This window comes from Pelophylax lessonae, assembly GCF_965119305.1.
Source record: "Pelophylax lessonae genome assembly, chromosome: 1".
In the NCBI taxonomy this organism is placed as follows: domain Eukaryota; kingdom Metazoa; phylum Chordata; class Amphibia; order Anura; family Ranidae; genus Pelophylax; species Pelophylax lessonae.
In genome coordinates this window covers 596,176,775-596,200,355 of record NC_138768.1, presented here as the reverse complement: position 1 = coordinate 596,200,355, position 23,581 = coordinate 596,176,775, and the positions used below count along the sequence as shown (strand labels likewise).

Genomic DNA, 23,581 nt, shown 5'->3' with positions numbered 1-23,581 from the left:
TCATTTTTATTCATTTTTTTACTAGTAATGGCAGCGATCTGCAATTTTTAGCGGGACTGGGACATTGCAGCGGACAGATCGGACCCCTAACTAACATTTTTGACAATTTTTGAGGGACCAGTGACATTACTACAGTAATCAGTGCTAAAAAATATGCAATGTTACTGAAATAACTACACTAGCAGGGAAGGGGGTTAACATTGTGGGTGATCAAGGGGTTAAATGTGAGCCTAGGGGAGTGATTCTAACTGTGGGGGGCGTGGCTTGTGAAATGATCATAGAGACCTGTGATCCTATATATAAGGATCACAGGGGCTCTGTGATCATTCCAAGGGGGTTAACTCAGGGGCGATCAAAGGGTTAAATATATGCCTAGGAGTGTTTTCTAACTGTGAGGGGGAGGTGCATGTGAAATCAACACAGAGACTTGTGATCCTAAATAGGATCACAGGCACTCTGTGTTCATTCCAGAGAGAACAACGGTCTGCTGTGTTTACAACAGCAGACCGTTGTTCTCTCTCCACGGGGAGCAACCGCGTGTGCCCGGTGGCAATGGTAGATCGGCTTCCCCGCTGCCTAATGGGGGCGCCCCCAGTAACGCTACTGCGAATCGACGTACCCATATGTCGGTTTGCGCAGCCGAGTCAGTTTGCCTGCAAGTTATCTGCGGCGGGCGGTCGGCAAGTGGTTAAAGTGTATTTTTTCCCAAATAATTGTTTGAGCAAAAATTGCTGCACAAATACCCTGTAACTTAAAAAATTGCAACAACCTCCATTTTATTCCCTAGTATCTCTGCTAAAAGAAAAATATATACAATGTTTGGGGGTTCTGAGTAATTTTCTAGCAAAAGAAAATGATGATTTTTACATGTAGGAGAGAAATGCTAGAATTGGCTGGGGTGGCAAGTGGTTAAAGTTAAAACGGTTTAAGTTCATGCTTTTGTCTGTGCTGTTTTACATGCCAAAATACTTATTCTGTGCAGCCAGTCTAGCTTGCTGTTATTTGAAGGTTACACACAGCCAACAATAAAGTAGTAAATTGTTATGCATTCTAAAACTTTACAACAGAGTATGTTGTTGTTTAAATGCAAAAAATGACTTAGACTTAAGGCATTTTTATAACAGTCATTTTATACATATGCAGTATTGCTATAAAACTTGTCTTTTTTATCTATACTCAATACACATTTATGAGAAGTGTATAGCTATGTTTGCACGCTCCACAGATTTTTGGCTCAAGGAACAGGAGTGCTGGGCATTTAGCCATTTCAGAGGGAGGAAAAAGTGGGAGGTTTATTGTGTAACCTTCATAAAAGGACAGTTGTTGCTTAAAGTTTATTCATTTACATTAAGGCAGAGGAAAAAAATACAATTAGGATGGCAACTGCTGGAAAGGTAAGTTGGCTGCTATAAAGCTAATTAACTTTGTTTAAAATATTCAAACATTTGTCAAACTTTTAGTATAGATTAGGATACCTTAAACATTGCAGTAAGTTTTTCTGTTATGATGAATTGCCTTCACAACTGCTGTCTGCTTTTGTTGTCATGCTTTTACTTTTGAGGTTTAGACCGCATTCACACTGAAGCGGCACGACTTCTGCACGACTTCGGGGGCGACCTGTGAAGTCCAGTGCACTGCGACTTCGGTGCGACTTGCACAGACTTCATATAATGAATGTCTATGCAAGTCGCTCCGAGGTCGCCACGAAGTAGTACAGGACCCTTTTTCTAAGTCGGAGCGACTTGTGTCGCTCCTATTAGAATGGGTCCTGTAGCACTGCATGGACCGCGAGGGACCGCGACTTTTCAGGCTGACAAGTCGCCTGACAAGTCGCGGTAGTGTGAATGGAGCCTAATGGTCACAAATGTATATACTTTTAGTACATGCACTAATCATCAGTATTAGGTGATGATCGATTGGGAAGTGCTTTCTTTGCCTATTCTATTTACAGAGTGAAAGACTTAAAGCGCTTGTTACCCCCCAAAAAAAACAAAAATGGATCCTGTTCCCTTAAAGCATGTTATACAGCACAGTGCTTGTGCTGTGTAATTTTGGCCCCCTGTATCACCTAAAAAACCTGTCTGATCCCACCAGTTTCTACCCTCCTCCCCGTACACTGACCATGGTGTATCATGGCTGCGGAGCCCTGACGCCGTGTTCAGCGTACGTGTGAATGCCATCCGCAGCTATCTGCTGCTCTCCTATGTCTCCCTTTGTCTTCCTCCCCCCTCCCCTCCCTGTCTGTCAGCTCTCACTGGTGCTGCTCTGCTCTCCTCCCAGCTGCTAAAAAATGATTTTATGTTTACCCCACCCCCCTCTGTTAGAGTACAACCTGTATCCTAGTGCCTGTGCTTTATTTAAATAAGCAGATTTCTACCTTTTTTTTCAGCGCCGCTTACCTCCTCTTCTGGGGTGTACTTCTCCTCTTTTGTGGGTGCCCCCATAGCAAGCCAGTTGCTCTTAGGGCACTAAAGCAGGCACTTTCCTTAGCCAGGTTATATGCATCCATAGACACACACAGCATGTCTCAGCCCTGTCCCCTCCTCATAGGATTTGATTGACAGCAGCAGGAGCAAATGGCTTCTGATGCTGCCTCTGTGTCCCGTGAGAAGAGGAAGAGGGGAGAGTGCAGACAGGCACAGCACTGGATTAAGAAAGGACTCAGGTAAGTGTAGGGAGGTGTGGGGTTGATACAATTACTGGGACATTTTTTTCTGCCCTAATGCAGGGAATGCATTAAGGTAAAAAATATCTTGACTTTAGAATCACTTTAATTAAAGCTGACTTTTAGTTTAAAACCATTTCTTTCTCTATGGCTCTAGTTACATTATTTAACTGTACATCCCACAGTGATTTCTCATGATGTGCTGGCTGCTGGATTCTGGAGAATTATTCATTGCAGGGCTGCCCTGTCCTCTTCCTGCTGTTTAGCTTCACAGTCTGTAAATGGAAGGAAGATTCTTATTAGTCCCAGGTTTCTCTTACTCATTCCCAGATCATGTAATCAGTTAAAATGAAGGGGAGGGTACGAGGGAGCATGTCCCCTTTGGATCATCTTTAGTGCATCTAAGCAGAGACCCAAAGCCGTTAACCCCCACAGCGCTAGAAGTTCAGCCGCAGGAAGAGGGCTGCAGTGAAAATTTCTACAGAATCTAGCTGCCTGCACATTGTGAGACAGGGATGTCAAACTCAATTTCATCATGGGCCACCTCAGAATTATGGTTGCCTTCAAAAGACTAGATGTCCAGAGCATCCCACCTCCCTTACAATCAGATGTTGAGAGCTCCCCCCACCATCAGAAGTCATGAGTCCCCCACACTCCCTTACATCACAGTGCACCCCCTTACCATTTGCTGCTGCCAGTAAGAAGCTAGGGGTGGAGCTGCGAAGCAGAAAGTCCAGGGTCTGGAGAAGGACCAGAGGAAGGCTGAAGTCAGCTGCCAGAGTCTGCTGAATACTTAGACTGGGGAGGGGGGGGGGGACTAGGGCGTGCCACAGAGAGGTGCAGGATCTCTAGGAGCAGTTCTGTCCTCTCTGCTACAGACTGCTGAGACAGTGTGGGGGATTTGGACATGAGCTTCTGTGCAGCTGCACGGAGAAGCGCAAGATCTGGCTGCCGACTGTTTAAACATGGTGGGGACAGAGATGAGGGGGGTGTTGTAGCTGCAGGAGAAGTGTGAGGGCCACATGAAATGGCTTGGCGGGCCGGATTCGGCCCCAGACCTTGTGTTTGACACCTGTGTTGTGTGACATACTTTATCACAAGTAATGTATATAAAGCATTTTTTTATAAACTTAACTTCAGCTTTAAGTAAAAAAATGAAAAGAACTGATTTAAGGAAAACGTATCTATGTAACAGTTGTCATACCTCTTAAATGTCATAGTATGGAGATAGGACAGAGTATACAAATATGAGTCAATATTTTCAAATTGTGCTATTACATATTATTATTCTAAAATATCTTGGTTTCATTATTAATATTGCCCTGAATCAATTACCAAAGTGTGGAATCCTTGGCCTTAATTGTGCTAGTTTTGCAACTGCCAACTGCCTTCATTATTTTGCAATTTATTACAATTTGGGAATGGGTGCACTTCACCTTGAGGTCAATAAAGACACGGATGAGCGAGTTTGGGGTGGAGGAACTTGATTGGCCTGCGCAGAGTCCTGACCTCAACCCAATAAAACACCTTTCGGATGAATTAGGGCTAAGAATGTAAGCCAGGCCTTCTCGTCCACATCTGTACCTGACCTCACAAATGCGCTTCTGGAAGAATGGTCAAAAATTCCCATTGACACACTCCTAAACCTTGTGGACAGCCTTCCCAGAAGAGTTGAAGCTCCAAAAGGTGGACCAATTAATTATTGATTCCTACGGACTAAGACTGGGATGCCACTAAAGTTCATGTGCGTGTAAAGGCAGGTGTCCCAATACTTTTGCAGGTGCATGTAATCAGGCCCTACCACAGGCCACTTATAAGAAAAAAGTCCAGGATTGCTGCACTCAAATCTTTAAAACAAAAATAAGTAATATATACAAATAGAAAGGCTGACTGCAAGTCTGCCTCAATATGTAGGAGGAGTCTTGCTCCATAAATACCTGCACTGAACCCTCTCACCTTGTCAATGTTACCTTTCCCGTTACTGGTTCCACTTTCGGGTTCCAGGCCTCAGGACGCTGACACTGCCACAAGGTTTCCTACACCGCGGTAGTCCACACGACTTTTCTACAAAAACATTCAAGTTTTCCCCAAATTGGGAATTGGTTTTGCCATGATTTTACGCAGGTTACTACTATCGGATTGCTTCCTCATTATCCATGCGTTAATGATCTCTCAAGCCTGTAGCAGGAAGGAGCGGCAATGACTGCAGGGTATGCTAAATTTTGTTATGAGAATTATTCCCCAAGGTAGGTACTTCAATTCTAGGTTACTGGCATTGTTACCCACGGCCCCCGACTGATTCTCAGATCAAACTAGATCCCGCGGCCTTATCCTATTTACACATGTGAGTCGAGTTCCTTCAGCGTTGGAACGGCATTGGCATGTTCATTCCTGCAGTGTCAGTGTCATCTCCCCGAGTTATTACCAATGCTGCAGCTACCAAAGGCTATGCAGTGGCACTCACTGGTTAGCAGGACTGTGGCCAGGCGAAAGTCTGGCTATTCCCAGGTTTGCACAAATGTCATCACTTTGAAATTTACCCTATAGTTTCCGCAGCACAGGGGTCACCAATGGACAGACAATCAGGCCACCTCCGAAATCATTAACAAAGGTAGGTCTAGTTCATTACTTATGTCCTTCGTACGCAGGTTTATTTGGTTGTCCCTCCAATACAAATTCTATTTTTATTGCAAATTCATCAACGGTGTAGATAATACAGCTGCGAATGCTTTATTACATTTTAATTATCCACTGTTTTACCAGCAGGTTCCAGACGCAGACGCCATTGCCACTCCAGCCCCCCGCTACTCACTGTTAGCAATGGATTAGATACTCACTGGGCCTGTGCGGTTGCATTGATTGACAAGTCAATATCAGCCAACACAAAAAAGGCGTACAATACTGCTTGGAATATTTTCCAGTCATTCCAGTCTCAGTATCCCAGTCTAAATTACTACAAAATGAAATACCTGCTGGCTTTTGTAGCCTACTGCCAATCCCAGCCTAAACTTTCTCACAACACCATCAAGACATTTGTCAGGAATTTAACACTTCCTTACTGCGTCCTTACTGCACCCTGATAGGCCCCCAGTTTTTTCGGCACATCCCATTAGGGCATATTAAAGGGGATTCAGAAGAGCAGTCCCCCTACTTTGACCAGCAGGCTACCTATTACTGGGCATATATTCTGCAACATGTCCAATATGCTTTCCAGGTCCCCCTTCGGGCTACTACCTAGCCTGGTCCTCAAGGCAGACATATACCTGGCCTTCTATGGGTTCTTAAGACCAGGCAAAATTACATGTACCGGTACGGTACTAAGTCTAATTAAACAGTTAATCAGATACCCTAACCACTTCCGATTGCATCTAGACGTCTGCACGACACAGCAGATTGAAGCTGGCACCAATATTATGTTTTTTGAGTCCCATACTTCTTGGAGCCCGGTAGCAGTCCTAGACCAACTCATGGCGCAGTTGGCAGACAAACCCAAGGATAGCCCGCTCCTTCCATTCCTAAGTACACCGCTTACTACAACGCAATTTATTAAACATTGTCACAAGTTATACACTGGCCATTCCTTCAGAATAGGAGCTGCTTTGGCAGCCTCTGGCCAAGGAGTTCCCGTTCACATCATTAGGAAGTTAGGTAGGTGGAATTCATCCTGCTATTCCAGGTATATCCTGGATCCAAACATTGAGATGTGTCACACATTTTCACGCTTGGCTGACCAGTCTGTTATGCAAATTGTTCAATAAACCCCTTTTCTCTTTCATCCTACTGTCTTTATTTTTGCACCCTTTTAGGCATACTGTCCATGTGACCACTGCACACCCCAGGTCAATATTCCCCTCTCCCTCCCTTACCTTTCCTGGACTATTTCTAAGAGACTCCAAGTACAAATAGGAAGGCTGACCACAGGTCAGCCTGAATTTGTAGGAGGGATCTCGCTCCATAAATACCTGCACTCAACCCTCTCACCTCGTCGACGTTACCTTTCACGTTACCCCACCCACCCATCCCTTTAATTCTTCTTTTTCTGATTACTTCTTGAGTATTCCCCCCTTTTTGGCATACTGTCCACTTGACCACGGCACACCCCAGGTCACTATTCCCCTCTCCCTCCCTTACCTTTCCTGGACTATTTCTAAGAGACTCCAAGTACAAATATACAAAAATAGAAAGGTTCCTTAACAATGGTTAAACTAAACCGTTCATGCCCTTCCTCAGGTTGGAACACAAACAGATAATTCACAATATCAATTTTCAATATATAGTCTTCTTATTCAGGGAACTAATTAGGCATGTAACTCTTTTAATACAAAAGCAAGTATCTCTTATCCTATAATATCCTGAATCTCAGATCGATGGCTGCATAGGCTAAGTTAGTTCTCTATATAGTTAACGAGAATTTCCTATTTCAAAACCTATTATTAAAACACACATATTTGTTTAAAACACTAATTACTATAAAAATAATTACAAAACTTACATATCGTTTACAAAACCCTGCATGCAATATCATTAAAAGTTTGCACATAAAATCCATCATTAGAAATGTTTATCTAGCGGCATGGCGACCACCGGACAAGATGGCCGCATAGTGCTGTAGCTCCTGTGTGTGTCCTGATCATTTCACAGCATCACCCCATCCACAGCCTCATTTGCGCCCTGCAGCCCGGCTTCTTAGACGGCCGAACACACGCACTACCGCCGGATGATGCGAAGACGCCGCTCCGGCCCTTTACCGGTCAAGAAAATGTTGGAGTTCTTTCCCTCCGTTCCGAGCGGTCTCCGCCAAAATGGCAGCGGAGCCACTCGCATCTTACATGCGGCCGGCCCTCTAGTGGCGGACCTACGTCATGGAGCAGGGACAGTCACAGACCAAGCCGTACTGCACACAGCGGCGGCGGAGGACCAAGCTGATGACACTTCCACTCACTCTGGAGCTTCTTCACCACCTTCACCATCCTCACAAAGCCCTGTGAAGTCTAAGCCAAGGAGGGAAGGCTCTCCAACCACCAACGAAGTGCCAGCAATGGAGGTGAGCAGGGACTCCCTCCCTCATGCCAATTTAACACAAGCACCTGACCCCTTCTCCTCCTTTCCCACAACTGGACAACCTGTCTCAGACACCACACTAAAGGACATGCTATTTCCGCACGTCTATAAAGAATGATATCCTCTCCTCTCTCTCACACTGCCAGAAAGAGATCCATGCCCTGGGAGACAGAGTTGACACTGGTGAGAACAAGATGTGCGAGTTCACTGCTCCTCACAATACTCTGGTAGACTCTCATAACTCCCAACGCGATGAATTAAACCGCATTACGGCCAAACTTGCGGATATTGAGGACAGGTCATGCCGCAACAATTTAAAGTTAAGAGGTATTCCCGAATCCGTCCCAGCTCACCAACTTCCACATTATGTGCGAGACCTGTTTAAATCGGTGTCACCTAACTTAACCTCTGAAGATTTAACCATCGATCAGATCCATCGCATCCCCAAACCTTCCTTTCTCCCTCAGCAGGTACCACGTGACGTTCTTCAGAGAATTCAGTTTTTTCAGGCTAAAGAAAAGATTCTGGAATCCTTTTGTCGCAGAGACCAACTCCCTGAGCAGGCGGTCTTGATTCAGGTTCTCCCAGATTATTCTCAATACACGTTACAACTCAGGCACAACCTCAACCCCATAACTAAAGCCATCCACAACAACAAAATTATTTACAAGTGGAAATTACCCGGCTAAGCTTTGTGTGACACACCAGGGACACTCCTCCACCATATCTACAATCGACAAAGGTGTTCGTCTTCTCCGCCAGTGGGGTATTGTCCCGAATCACCACGACTTGCAAACCTCCCGGGATCCACATCTGCTCAACCATGTCCAATCCGACTGGCAGATCGTCACCAGGAATCCTTGAGGCTCCGGCCGCAGGTCCTAACTGAGGCACCATCTCATTCTTCCAGGTCCACCGGGCCCTGCTGCTCCTCATGAGTTCACTTCATCGTACTCTTTTCCCCAATGCCTTTGCAGCACCTGTTGCCTTTTTGGTCATTGCTGACCTTGTTTTCTACCTATTGCCAGTTGTATGTTTTTTTTTGTTGTTTTCTCTCATTATTTTCTGCAGTCCTCCTACTGGAGAACCCGGATGGATCTTCTCTCCGTTGGCTGTCCATATGCCTCCAACAGGCCATAGTGCCATGTGTATCATTCATCAGCCATGCCCGGATGCCCACACTTTGTTTGTTTTTCATTTTCTATTCCTTCTCACAGGATGTCTCGTCCCACCAACGACTGAACTTTTTCCACATTGCCGATGACTTTACACCCTTGTGCTCCTTGTGGTGCCCAACTTTCCAGACCACCAAACTTGGCAGGTACTTATCTCACACCCTTTTTTACCCACATAAATGCCACCTAAATTGATGTCCCTTAACACCAGAGGCCTTAATCACCCAGCCAAGCGTTACTCCCTATGGACTGAAGCCTCTACTGCCAAGGCTGATATAGTTGCAGTACAGGAGACTCATTTCCAGAAAGACCATACCCCTCGGGTACACATGTCAATTACCCACATATTTTCATGGCCTCAGCTTCAGTTAAAAAAAGGGGGGTTATGATTGCAATAAGAGACTCTATCTCCTTCACCCCTTCTCACCTCCTGGTAAATTCTTGGCTCACAGACTGAAGGCCAGGAAAACTAAAACTAAGATAGATGCTCTTTCATCCATTTAGCAAAACCAAACTGCTTAACCCCCAAGACATAGCGGACGCCTTCGAAGATTATTACGGTTCCCTGTACAACCTTCGAAAAGATCCTACCACCCCACAACCTACAGACGTCAACATCCATCGCTTCCTGCAGCATCTGACCCTACCCACAGTCTCCCCATCCTCTCTGGAATTTCTTAATAGCCCCATCACTCCCTTGGAAATTAAGCACATGCTGAAATCCCTTTCATTAAACAAATCCCCCGGCCCAGACGGCTTTACTAATGAATATTACTCTTCCTTGACCGACATTCTCACTCCTTACCTACTTCACCTTTTCTCCAGCACCATAGCGACACAAAACCTCCTAGATGAAATGCTTCAGGCACACATAACCACACTCCCTAAACCAGGTAAACCTCCTGATACCCCAGCTAACTTTAGGCCAATATCCTTACTGAATACAGATCTGAAACTGTACGCAAAACTCATAGCTAATAGAATCGCAACAGTCCTCCCCTCCCTAATAGCCCCTGATCAAATGGGCTTCTTAAAGGGTAGGCAAGCGCCCGATGCCACCAGGCGTATAATCAACCTCATCCATCATGCTGAGCGCACTTGAACGCCTTCTCTGCTTCTCTCTATTGATGCAGAGAAGGCATTTGACCGCCTTCACTGGGGATACATGAAAGCAGCGCTGAAAAAATTGGGTTTTTCAGGACCCATCCTTTCAGCTATCTTATCCTTATACACGTCCCCATCTGCAAAAGTCCTTTCCTCCAGCCTCTTATTCAAATCCTTCTCCATAATGAACGGCACTCGTCAAGGGTGTCCTCTCTCACCCTTGATCTTTAATCTTTTGATCGAGCCACTCGTGGAATCAATCCGTATCCACCCCCTAATCTCCGGCTTTAAGTTCCACCGTTCACATCACAGCATTAGTCTCTTTGCAGATGATGTGATCTTAAGTCTCACAAACCCTCTTATTTCCCTCCCTGCAGCACACCAAATTATTCAATCATACAGTGCAGTGTCCTACTATAAGGTGAATTTCACCAAATCCTTAATTCTAAATATGGGTCTACACCCGACTACGCAATCACACTTATCAAATCTGTTGCCATATGCATGGGCAAATAAAGAAATCCCATACCTGGGCATTAATCTGATTTTCCCATCGTCCAAATGACTTCCTTCCAATTTAAAACCTCTTATCAACACTATACTTGAAGATACACGTAAATTTCAGAAAGTCGAACTATCTTGGGCTGGTAGAATCGCCACCTTTAAAATGACGTGCCTTCCCAAAATTCTTTACATATTTCGCACACTTCCAATCCACATTCCGAATCATTATCTCATGGCCCTATCTAAACCTCTTCGCATGTTTGTTTGGCAAAAAAGAAGGGCAAGATGCAACTATGCTCATACTGTGAAACATAGGACGGTTGGAGGTTTGGGTCTTCCTGACATATCTGACTATTACTTCGCCTCTCAATTATCGTCCCTGCGACACTGGTTCTCGAACCCTCAAAATATCCCTTGGATTAATGTCTAATCTACCTTGGCCAAAACGCAAGACCTTCACCTCCTACTTTTGGCGGATCTTTGGCGTCCCTTGCAATTGTCACCGCTCCCTCTCCCCACCCAAGCCACAATTAAGGCTTGGAGGATGTTAACCAACCACTTTGATGCCTCTGCGCCTTCCTCCCTAATTACCCTTCCATTGAAAACTCTAGAGATTTTGCTGCCCTTTGTTAATCTAGCTAAGTTAACGTCGGCCGGTATCCTCTCCATAGACCAATTATACTCCCAGAATTCCCTGAAAAGTTTCTCCACTCTCCAAACAGAATTTCAACTACATAACACAGCCGTGTACCCGTATAATAGTATATCTAGCCTCCTTTCCAAATAGCCCCCAACGAAGTTAGTCTTCCCCACTTCCTTATGGCAATTTTTAACCTCTCCCCAAGCCACCAAGAAAGGCATATCACTTTTCGATAACCTCCTTCACTCTAAATCAACCTTTGTTAAGACCAAACCCATGCTTAAATGGGAAGAGGAGCTACAGGTATATTTATTTGATTCTCAATGGAAATTGGCGATTCGCAGCACTTACAGTGCTTCTCACTGCGTGGCCCACTGGGAACAGTCTCAGAAAATACTCACTAGATGGTACTTAACACCTCTTCATCTGTCTAAATTTTATAAACACAGTAGCCCACTCTGCTGGCAAGATTGCGGCCAAATAAGTAGCATACTCCATGTTTTTTGGTCCTGAAAACGCATTACTAGTTATTGGAGATATTTGAGATCCTTTCTGACACCATTGGTGTAATTACCATTCCGGACCCGGCTCTGGCCATCCTGTACTTGGGCCTGGACCATATTCCTCCTAGTTTGAGGGTGGTGACAACCCACATTCTGCTGGCAGCCAAAATGGTGATTGCTAGACACTGGTCACAACCAACCCCACCCTCTCACTCAGAAGTAATCCACCTAATCAATCTTCAATTTTCACACGAAAAGGCTTACTCATACTCCATTTCCAAGAGTAACCTCTTTCATACTCATTGGCAACCTTGGTTGGAAAGCAAATACTACACTACCCCCTTATGACGCTTGCTAGTTCTCTCCTTGTGATGTTATCCTCTGATTCATTCAGATTCATTACCTTCTAATTTCCGCTGATGATGTTATTTTCACCCCTGATGATATATTAGTTTGTTCCTTGATATCCTGTTTGTACCAACGCAATATATTCTACAGTTCCGTTTTCAGTTTTATTTTATACCTGTGTGTTGCCATAATTGTACTATGCTTTGACTGCTGATTTTGTACACTTCTGTTGTTGTTTCTAAAAATTCAATAAACATTATTGAAATAAAATAAATGTTTATCTATATATACCTGTCAGGGACTACATGCACCTCACAAAAACAGGTGCAGATCAAAATCAGAATTTAACTTTCTAGGTTGAAGTATCAAGGTGATTAACCCAGTGAACTTCATGTTTTTTAACCAAGCCATCAATATGAGATAAGAGACACTGGCTTTTGTATTGAAAGAGTTAAGTGCCTAATTAGTTACCTGAATAAGACGATATAATGTAGTTTAATATTGTGAATCATTTGTATGTGTTTCAACCTGAAGAAGGGCATGAACGAATTTTAGCCAGAAGCCGTTGTTATGGAATTTGTATATATTACTTCTTTTTGTTTAATACATTTGAGTGCAGCAATCCTGGATTTTTTCATATTCATATATATATATATATATATATATATATATATATATATATACATATATATATATATATATATACATATATATATATATATATATACATATATATATATATATATATATATATATATATATATATATATATATATATATATATTCATATACAGTATATTCCACAATAGAGATTTAATTGTATATTGCACAGCAAATATTGTGAGTCAGTCAGCTGTTGTGTGTTACATGGATGCAAAGACCATCTAGCCAGTTATACCCTATAGCTAATTATCTCAGCTCCACCTAATGTGACCAAGTGCCCCCTACCCTCCCCAGTTTATGTCAATTTGCACAGTAATAACCCCTAGTATTGGTGCCAGTTTGCTCAGTTAAAGCTCCTAGTATTGATGCCAGTTTATGCAGCAATAGCCCCCTAGTATTTGTGCCAGTTTATGCAGTAATAACCCCTAGTATTGATGCCAGTTTACACAGTAATAACCCCTAGTATTGGTGCCAGTTCATGCAGTAATAACCCCTAGTATTGGTGCCAGTTTATGCAGTAATAACCCCTAGTATTTGGTGCCAGTTTATGCAGTATTAGCTGCTAGTATTGGTGCCAGTTTACGCAGTAATAACACCTAGTATTGGTGCCAGTTTATGAAGTAATAACCCCTAGTATCGGTGCCAGCTTACGCAGTAATAACCCCTAGTATTGGTGCCAGTTTATGCAATAATAACCTCTAGTATTGGTGCCAGTTTACGCACAAATTTAACAAAACAAAATAACTAGATTAATGAATCCAAATTAAACTGATTATTTTTAGATTCTAAATGTTCGAATTGATACATTTCAAATTTCAATTTAAATGCGGCAGCTGAAATGTTTACATTTAAGAAGTGTATTTTGCTTTCAGAACTGGCTGACTAGTACCTACTTAACTGAGTCTGACCAAAATTAGATTGAACCATCTATGGTCAGCTTTAGGGACTCTGGGTTGGTCTAGGTTGCATGCTTAAGATTGTCATGCTGGAAGGAAGGAGAACATTCAGCCCAGCCTGAGGTCCGGAGTGCTGTGTGTAGATGCGGAAGAGGCTTTCATTGAGTCTCAAACCATGGACCCTGAAAAGTCTACCTGTCCCAGACCAGTCTATAATGCTGCTGGAAAACACACACAACCCCACAGCAGGACACTGTCTGCCGCCACTATGCTTCACTGCTAGGATGGTATTGGGCTCGTGATGATGAGCTTAGACTGGGTTTCCCTTTTCTTGTTCCTTAGAGTCTAAGAGCCCTTCAGGTGTTTTTTTGAAAAATCAAAGAAGACTTTTATGTGTTTTGCAATGAGGAGAGGCTTACATCTTCATCTAACCACTCTGCCATAATAAAGGCCACATCAGTGGAAGCCTGCAGTGATGGTTGTCTTTGTAGTTCTCATTCTCGAAAACTGTCTTATCTACACACAGGTTCGCTGGAGCTCAGTCAGAGTGACCAAACATCTGGTTGTTATTTATACACATTGATCTTGTTTGTATTAATAATAAGTTTGTTTAAAATATGTGAAGTGTTCTAATTAATGCAAGTATTATCTTACTTTCAACATTTTACTATGTACAATACTGTGCAGAAGTTTTAGCCAGCTGAGAAAAAATAATGTCAAGTACAAATGCTTTCAAATATATATATTTTACTAGTTTCTTTTTATTAATTTTATCCTTGCAAAGTGAACAAACAAAAGAAAAATCTTTATCAAATGATTACAATGACTCCTAAATCACCCTTTGCTTAACAAAAACAGCATTATTTAAAAATGGTACTCTAATTATACAGTCGGAGATTTCAGCAAAGTGTTTAAAGTTCGAATCTGAAGTAAAATTTAATCCAAATTTCCGTTCGAACTTCGAAAATTCAGATGAATTTTATTTCATTATTTGGAGAATTGGTTTGTACTGTAATTCAGAAATATTCGGATATATCCTTATCTCCAAATAACAAAAATTGTGTCTGACTATTTATTCGGAAACAAAACGGTCGGCACGTGTCTAGTAAATGGCAATTTAGCCCAAAAGTCTCCTGAATCATATGTATTTCAATACAGGTAAAGTAAAAATGCTATTCTTTAAATATTTAGAACCCCTGTCAGATTTTTATGTCTGTCTATGTTGCTGTTGAGAACTTCTCTTCACTACTGTATCTGTCTTTTGTCAGCAGGACAGTAAGTCAGAGTAAATCTCTTCAACAGATTCCTGGATAGGAGGAAATCACAGTCAGAACTTCAAATCATTTCACACTCTAACCAAATGTAAAAAAAAAAAAAAAATAATAATATATACATTAATGAACCCCAGGCTATACCTAAATTTTTTGCAAAACAAAAATATTTGAGATTTAGAACAATGTTCACAAATAAATTGATCTTCTTGATCTTAAAGGTCATAAAAAATGTGGGGCCTTTAGTAATGTTAGAACATTTAATTTATCTAAAAGAATAACAAATGTAGTTATTATTTTATTTTACATGTTTTGTACACAGATAATGTTTTACAGGTTGGACCCAAATACAACTTACCAATGCCCTGGTTAGTCCCCTCTGGCATTACACACATTCCTATATTATGAAGATGCACAGACATGCTTGTTTTACATTTAAAACTGTATACGTTTTACTACACTTCAAAGTACAAGTAGGTAGCATTGTTATGCTGATCAAAAATATTGTCACATTTTATACATTTACAGGTAATTAAATGCAAGGCTGCCGTGTGTTGGGGACCTAACCAACCACTCAGCATTGAGGAGATTGAAGTTGCCCCACCAAAACGTCATGAAGTTCGTGTCAAGGTGAATTGAGTTTTGTTGTAAAAGTTGTAAAAATAAAATATTGTTGTAAAAAATAAAATATGTAAGATATTCAAACATTTTAGTCTAATAAAGGATTTATTTAGTGTAAAGAATTGTGAAATAAACATACAGTAAAGGTTCCTGTAAACAGATTTAACATCAGAACCAAGCCAAATGCAGTTGAGAGGCTTTGATTTGCCTACAAGTTGTGAAGTTGCTTTTAAATTCACATTTATTTGTATGGGTAGGGCTCAGACACAAAGTAAAGACTGTAAATACGAGACCTTGAACTTAAAGTCCAGATATGGATTTTATTGCATAGTTATATTGGCGCAATTTACTGTAAGTTCCCATGTTCCATTTCTGTGGGACAGCAATAGAAGTGGAGAATCACTGTGGTAGCCACCACTACTACAGTGATCCCTGCTGTCTTTTCAGTCCTGTGCTGAGCGACTGCCCTGCTGCATAGTAATCACAAAAGGTCACTTGCTCAGCACATGCGCCATTCACAAAATACCTAGCATGTTTCTTAACCACTTGCCGACCGCCCACAGTATATTTACTGCGGGAGTCAGCCCCTACTGGGCAAAGCGACGTAGTACCATGTCGCTTGCCCAGGAGCCTGCAGGGGGCCCCGCCGGAGGCCCGCACCCGCCCCCACTCATTCCCTAACATCCCCGCGCGAGTGACTGGCGGCTCCAATGTCCGCCGGTCACTCGCGATCTCCCGTTGGAGAGGGAGAAAGGCAGGCAGCTGATGTAAACAAAGCTGTCTGTCATTCTCCCTGGTGTAATAGCAGAGATCATACGATCCTGCTATGTAGGATCGTATGTCTCTGTGGTTACATCACAAGTCACGCCCCTTTACAGTTAGAATCACGCCTCTAGGGACACACTTAACCCCTTGATCACTAATAAAGTTAACCCCTTTCCTTGCCAGTGTCATTTTTACAGTAACAGTGCATATGTATAGCACTGATTACTGTAGTAATGTCACTGGTACCCCCAAAAGTGTCAAAAATGTTGGTCAGGGGTCCGATCCTTCCGCCTCAATGTCGCAGTCCCGCAAAAAAAAAATCACAGATCGCCGCCATTACTAGTTAAAAAAAAAACAATAAAAATGACATAAATCTTTCCCTTAGTTAGTAAACGCAATAACTTTTGCGCAATACAATCAAAATATGCTTATTGCAATTTTTTTTTACCAAAAATATGTAGAAGAAAACAAATTGGCCTAAAATGTTAAAAAATTTTGATTTTTACATTTTTTGGGGGGGAATTTCATATAAAAAAAATTTGAAAAATATTGTTATTTTTTCAAAATTGACGCTTTTTTATTGTTTATAGCGCAAAAAATAGAAATCGCACAGGTGATCAAATACTACCAAAAGAAAGCCCTGTGTGTGGGAAAAAAAGGATGTCAATTTCATTTGGGTAGAGCATCGCACGACCGCGCAATTGTCCATTAAAATCACGCAGTGCCGAATCGCAAAATAGGCCCTGGTCTTTGAGCAGGAAAATCCTCCTGAGCTTAAGTGGTTAATAAATGCAAATTGTTTTCTGATTGGTGGAGATTGTGGCTTTACCTCCCTGCCTCTTCGTCTTGTACAATCAGAGAATGTGTTGCATTCATTGACAAAAAAGACATGTAACTGTTATTGCTTTAGCTTAGAAGAATGTTGTTTTTTGTAAAGTAGTATTCATTCTGGTTGTCAAAACAACCAACCAATGAATAATTATGCAGAACAAACTTCAGATACCTGTTCCTGATACTTATTTAGGTTGTAATACTTGTTTGAACATGTTTGTATATTTGCGTTACTGTATGTGTCAAAACATTAAGGGCCAGTTCACACCATAGAAACGCAGTCCGAATGCGTTCCGGATGCTTTTTTGCATATGTTTTTTTGACGCATTTTGAATGCACTTAAGTTCGTTTTGATGCCTTTTTTTTCACCTTACATAAGGACATATGTGCGTTTCTGGTGTGTTTAGGTGCATTCTGGTGCATTTTTGATGCGTTTTACCACGTTCCAGTACAGTTCAGGGCAGACAAAATGCAACATGTTCTACTTTTTTTTCTGGAACTGAAAGACAATGGAACTAACTGCACTGGTGTGAACTATGCCATTGAAAACCTACTACCCATGCATTTTTGATGCAGAAAAAAAAAATGCACTGGACTGCATGTGATGTGGACTAGCCCTCACACATAATAACCACCACTTTACCTCTCACATCCGTACACCCCTATGGACAAAAGCAATTTTTACATCTCTGCTATGGACCTGCTTATTCAGCAATATAACTGTTAATGTCTAGGATAACAAAGTAATGCATTTTTTTAAATGTATTTATTGGAACTAAACTGTATCTAAGCACCACAAACTGAATATATTGAATTCATTTTTTTATATTGAAAGCAAGCTCATCTATCCCTTCATGTCTCCATGCTTTATTTTGTTGAAAATTTACTTTGAACACAGGCATCTTGAGGATGGGCAGATAATTCATGTAGCATTTACTTCCTTGAATCCATCTGCCATTACCTCAGGCATGCAGACAGGAGAGTGAGCTTAGCTGAGAAAGTCCATCCTCCAGATAAAAAAAAAGAGCCCATGAAGATGCCAGGTATGTATGACATCATATGCCAGAAACCAGGAAGCAGCTAAAGAAATGTAAAAAAAAAAGGTTAAAGCAAGTAAATATAATATGACTTCCCATGTATTTACTAAGGCTAGAAAGAAGAGGAGGACAAAAAAAAAAAAAAAAAAAAAACCCTGACATGGAATTTTGGCGTAGTAAAAATGTTTTCTCTTTTCAATTGTGCTGGATATGTTGTCATGCTGGATATATTTTAATATTTTTTTTATTTTTCTGCAGATTGTGGCCACTGGAATATGTCGCTCAGATGATCATGTAATAAGTGGGGCTATAAGTGACATGAAATTTCCAGTGATATTAGGTCATGAAGCTGCAGGGGTTGTGGAAAGTGTGGGAGAAGGAGTGACTAAATTCAAACCAGGTACACTATATATAATTATTAGTATTGGCTCTGTATTAAAGCTATGCAAAAACGGTGATGCACACTAAACTCTGTTTTTAGAAAAAATGATGTTCATGTATGCGTTCTTAGCTCAGAATGTCCCCTACTATTACTCTCAGCCTCTTCCAAAATCTCCAATCTCATGTTTTGCGGCTGTGATCCAACTTCCTAGAAAACCCAAAAAAACAAATGCATCTAAGGACTGGTAGTCTACAATATTTTAAGATTTTGCTTTTGGGTTTACATATGTTTTAAGGACAGATACTCCCATTCTGTGACTTGGCCTAAACTGTGGGGTACAAGTCCAACATTTATTTTTTTATGAGGAAATCTTTAATAGATATGAATAGATACAGTATACTGCAAAAGGCAGAAGAGCATACATGTCCTTGTCACTTCCTTATATGGAAGCACATAAAAAGACATGTTTTAAGTTCAGCCTATGTAAAAACCCTGGCTTCTTCCATAGATACAGAGGAGCAAAATGCATAGCCATGAAGGGACAGGACTTGTGTAATTTGCAGGTTCATTAGGCAAAAATAAAGGAAAAAAAAAAAAAAAAAAAAACAAATGCAGTTACCACATCTAAGGACTGGTAAGCTACAATATCTTTAAATTTTTCTTTTAGGTTTAGACATAATATAACTACAGACATTCCCATTCTGGGGCTTGGTTTATACCGTGGGCTACAAGTCCAACATTTTAATGTTTTAATATTAATAAGTACAAGGAACAAATATACTGTAAAAGACAGAACAGCACACAACATACAAGGCTACGTTCACATCTTTTGCATTACTCATTCAGGGTGTTAATAGAGCGGTATGTACTGGATCAAAGCCTAGATAATTCAATGTACTTTATGGTATAAGGAAGGATACAGAAGTAGAGGAGCTTACAATGTATTTGGGGTTAAAGGATGATACAGAAGATAGAAGGTATAAAGAATAATACAGCAGGTAGAAGAGATTAAGCAATACAGAAGGTCGAGTATATTATCTATTAAGGTATAAGGCAGGATACAGAAGGTGGAAGAGATTATAATTTATTAGGATGTAAGGGAAGGTGAAAGAGCTTACAATCTACTGATATATAAGAGAGGATACTGAAGCTGGAAGAATGTATAATCTCTTAAACTTTCCATACATTATACAATTTTCATATTCAATATCCTTTAGATTTACCTTCAACTATGTAATGCAAGGGCCTGTCTGACTGCATACAAATTGAAAGTGTTTAGGTTTGACCTCATATTATATGGTTTTGGTAAATCTAAAGGAAAATTTTACAATGTATGGGCAGCCTTAGGGTATAAGGAAAGGATGCAGAAGGTGGAAGGGCTTGCAGTCTATAAAGCTATATATGTATATTTGGGAGGAATACAGAAGCTGGAAACACTTACAGGTGTAGATTTACGAAAGCTGGAGAGTGCAAAATCTGTTGCAGCTGTGCAAAGGAACTAATCAGCTTACAGGTTTTATTATCAAAGCTTATGGCCCCTTTCACACGGCCTTTCCGATCAGGTCCACCTGTTTTTCAGGCTGATCTGATTGGATGCTCCATGCACCCCTGTGGAGCGGTGGATAGCAACGGTGACATGTCTGCTGATACCCGCTGCTATCCGATCCGATCCGATCCTTTCCGTGAAATCAAGACGGTCAGAAACCCTATTTTACATATCCGTCTGGAGGATAGGATTGGATAGGATCGCGATTAAAATGGACAGGCAGCCCATTTTCATTCAATCTCCCATAGAGGAGAGTGGGGATCTGACAGGTCTGTCTCTGCAAAGTAAGCAGAGACGGACCTGTCATCCACCTGCTCAGTGGGGATCAGCGGATTGATCCCCGCTGAGCAAAACTGAGTCCACCAGGCAGAAAGCCTGTGTGAAAGGACCCTAAATTAACACATTGAAGTTAGAAGCTAATTGGCTACCATGCACAGCTGTACCAGAGTGCTCCAATTTTAGTAAATCCTTCCCACAGTCTATTAGGGTATAAGAAAGTAATACAGAAGGTAGAAGACACTACAATATATTAGGGTATAAGAGAGGATAATTACAATAAAATGGTGCAGCAAAAATCACATGACTCTAAAATAATATGCAATAAAAATGGGTAAAGGAAAGTCCATATGTAGTAAAAGTCCCATGCACCATCAAAGTAAAGGAATCCCACGGGTAGTGCTGAAAAACAGGCTAAACATCCAGTGCTGATCTCCTCCACCAAGGGACACACTTATGCGCTCACCTCACAGTCTGATCCCTGTGTTACCAGCAGGTCAGACAAGCCAAACAGCAGTACTCCCAGATCCAGCCGCTGATGCCGCTTGTGCTTGCACTCCAACCAATAAGTAAGAGGAAAGACAACAAGCCTCTAAGTGAATACCGTAATATAAAATCAATCTTTAATATAAAATCACACTTACATAAATAAAGGATGAATGCGCAGATCGGTAACAGATGGTAGCGCTGCGGTCTCCACTCAGAGGCAGCATAACACACGGACGCTCCGAACAGCAGCGGGTGATGTCATCGGGAGGTGGAGTTGCCTATCGATGACGTCACCCGCTGCTGTTCTGAGCGTCCGTGTGTTATGCTGCCTCTGAGTGGAGACTGCAGCGCTACCATCTGTTACCGATCTGCGCATTCATCCTTTATTTATGTAAGTGTGATTTTATATTAAATATTGATTTTATATTATGGTATACACTTAGAGGCTTGTTGTCTTTCCTCTTACTTATTGGTTGGAGTGCAAGCACAAGCGGCATTAGCGGCTGGATCCGGGAGTACTGCTGTCCCCTGGCCTACCTATTTTGGAGGGATTTATCCATTTGGCTTGTCTGATCTGCTGGTAACACAGGGGTCAGAATGTGAGGTGAGCGCATAAGTGTGTCCCTTGGTGGAGGAGATCAGCACTGGATGTTCAGCCTGTTTTTCAGCACTACCTGTGGATTCCTTTACTTTGATGGTGTATGGGACTTTTACTATATATGGACTTTCCTTTACCCATTTTTATTGCATATTATTTTAGAGTCATGTGATTTGCGCTGCACCATTTTATTGTAATTATTATTATCTGGGTTGTTGCACTGTGTACCCGGGTCGGTGTTCAGCTTGCATTTCAGTTCTTAATTCATTTTACTGTCTGCGCTGATTGTTTCTGTTTATCAAATTATAAGAGAGGATACAGAAGATATAAAAGCTTATATTTTATTAGGGTATAAGCAAGGGAAACACCTGCAATCTATTCGAGTATATCGGAGCTCACATTAAATGGAAGAGTCTAGTCAGGGAGCTGCAATTATGCAGTAAAGGAGGCGTGGGGTAATGGGCCCTTTCTTGTTAACCTGCCTAGGGCCTTTCCTTTTTTTTTTAAATCTGGCTGTGATTTACAGTGTGCATTCTCTGCGTAGAACAATCTACAAATGCATGTTTGAAATATTTTAGCAGTGAACAGTGGATAAATGTGCATTGGCAAAGTGACCATGAAATTTAAAAAAACTTGCAAATTTGCAGTGAATACTTTACAAATATGCTCCTAAGTCAAAGTGAATTGGCCTATCAATGTTAGGTGATCATACTCTATCATTTATCCATTTATGTGACAAGCACAATTAAAACCTTTTTCTCTTTGTGAACAGATTTTGAATAATGGTTTTTAATTCCCGCAGGAGATAAAGTCATCCCACTCTTTGTGCCGCAGTGCGGAGAATGCAGATGTTGTAAAAATCCAGAAAGTAATCTGTGCTACAAAAATGAGTAAGTAAATAGATAAATGCTCAGAGGGTATAGCAATTTACATAAGATAACAATCTAGCCCATACCAGCCCAACACTATATGAATCCAAACAACAGAAAAATAATCTTTGTTGTGGCAAAATGGCTTTTACAGGAGGACTTTTTTTGGAGGTTCTTCCTAATGGGTCAGACAGCTGTGTACAATACAAGCTGTGTACAATACATTTTGGTAAGCATTTGCTACTTTACAGCCTATTTTCCTTTGTTCTAAAAGCATGTTTTACAGTTTTTCTTAATTTTTCCAATTTGCCATTTTGCCCACCATTTTCCAATTTTGTGCCATATTTTTTGAGAAATACCACATTTATATTAAGCTAGACATGAGATATAAAAGAACAAACATTTTCATGCTTAATACAGATTTGTTCCATTTGGCAAGTTTTACCCTTTATGTTTACCAAAAAATTATTAATTTTGGTAAAACATTATTAACTTATGGCACTTCAGAATATTCAGACAAACTCACTAGTAGTTGTCCACTTTGAGACTGACTTTCTGTAGATAATAGTCCAATTAAAGCCACATAAACTACATACAGAGAAAGGGAAGGCGGAAGGGTGACTCTCCTTTGATCATTCATCTGTGTGTTTTCTGAATCAAATAACACTCAGTTTAAAGCTCATTGTGGTAGATTTTAAATATTTATCTGCAATGGTGCTTAGTTAACTAAGAACATTTTTTTTTTTAAAATATATATTTATGAGTAAAATAAAGAAAATTGTCAAAACACTATACATTCCATTTACATGGAAGTCTTTTTTTCCCTAAACAGCATTGGCAAATATGATGGCGTGCTGTTGGATAAAACCAGCAGATTTACCTGCAAGGGAAAATCCATCCACAACTTTATTAGCACCAGCACATTCACTGAATACACTGTGCTGGATGAAATAGCTGTTGCTAAGATCCATGAGGATGCTCCACTGGAAAAAGTCTGCTTGATTGGCTGTGGGTTCTCGACTGGGTATGGGTCTGCTGTGAACACTGGTAAAGTAAGTACTAAACCACATTGCTAGACAAATAGTCAAAATATTCTTGATTCTTTACTGCATAATGATACCACAAGATGTTTTCAAGATCTGACTTTTAAGGCTGCTTGCACGCGAAGCATTTAGCCCGAGTGCATCCAATCCCGACAATTTAGTGCATCCAGGAGGCTCAGGTGCTGCATCCAGACCCACTGCCTGCAGCCTGTTAAAGTTTATTGCAGGCTGAAATACACTGCGGCTGGAGGGGGCTGCATGCTGTCCTGAGTGGTACTCATGTTTAGGGTCCTA

At 41.2% G+C, this 23,581-nt stretch overlaps 1 protein-coding gene across 1 annotated transcript in view; it reads left to right on the top strand.

Annotated features, from left to right (window-relative positions):
• Window positions 1–1,282: 1,282 nt before the first annotated feature.
• The window catches only part of LOC309544535 (alcohol dehydrogenase 1), a gene marked incomplete at its 3' end in the record, with an annotated part of 47,642 nt that continues 25,343 nt past the window's right edge, over window positions 1,283–23,581 (top strand). The window contains exons 1-5 of the mRNA XM_082243436.1: window positions 1,283–1,394; window positions 15,359–15,460; window positions 18,343–18,484; window positions 22,178–22,265; window positions 23,077–23,296. Of these exons, the coding sequence (XP_082099562.1) occupies window positions 1,377–1,394; window positions 15,359–15,460; window positions 18,343–18,484; window positions 22,178–22,265; window positions 23,077–23,296 (570 nt within the window). The 5' untranslated portion in view covers window positions 1,283–1,376. The remainder of the gene's footprint in view (window positions 1,395–15,358; window positions 15,461–18,342; window positions 18,485–22,177; window positions 22,266–23,076; window positions 23,297–23,581) is intronic.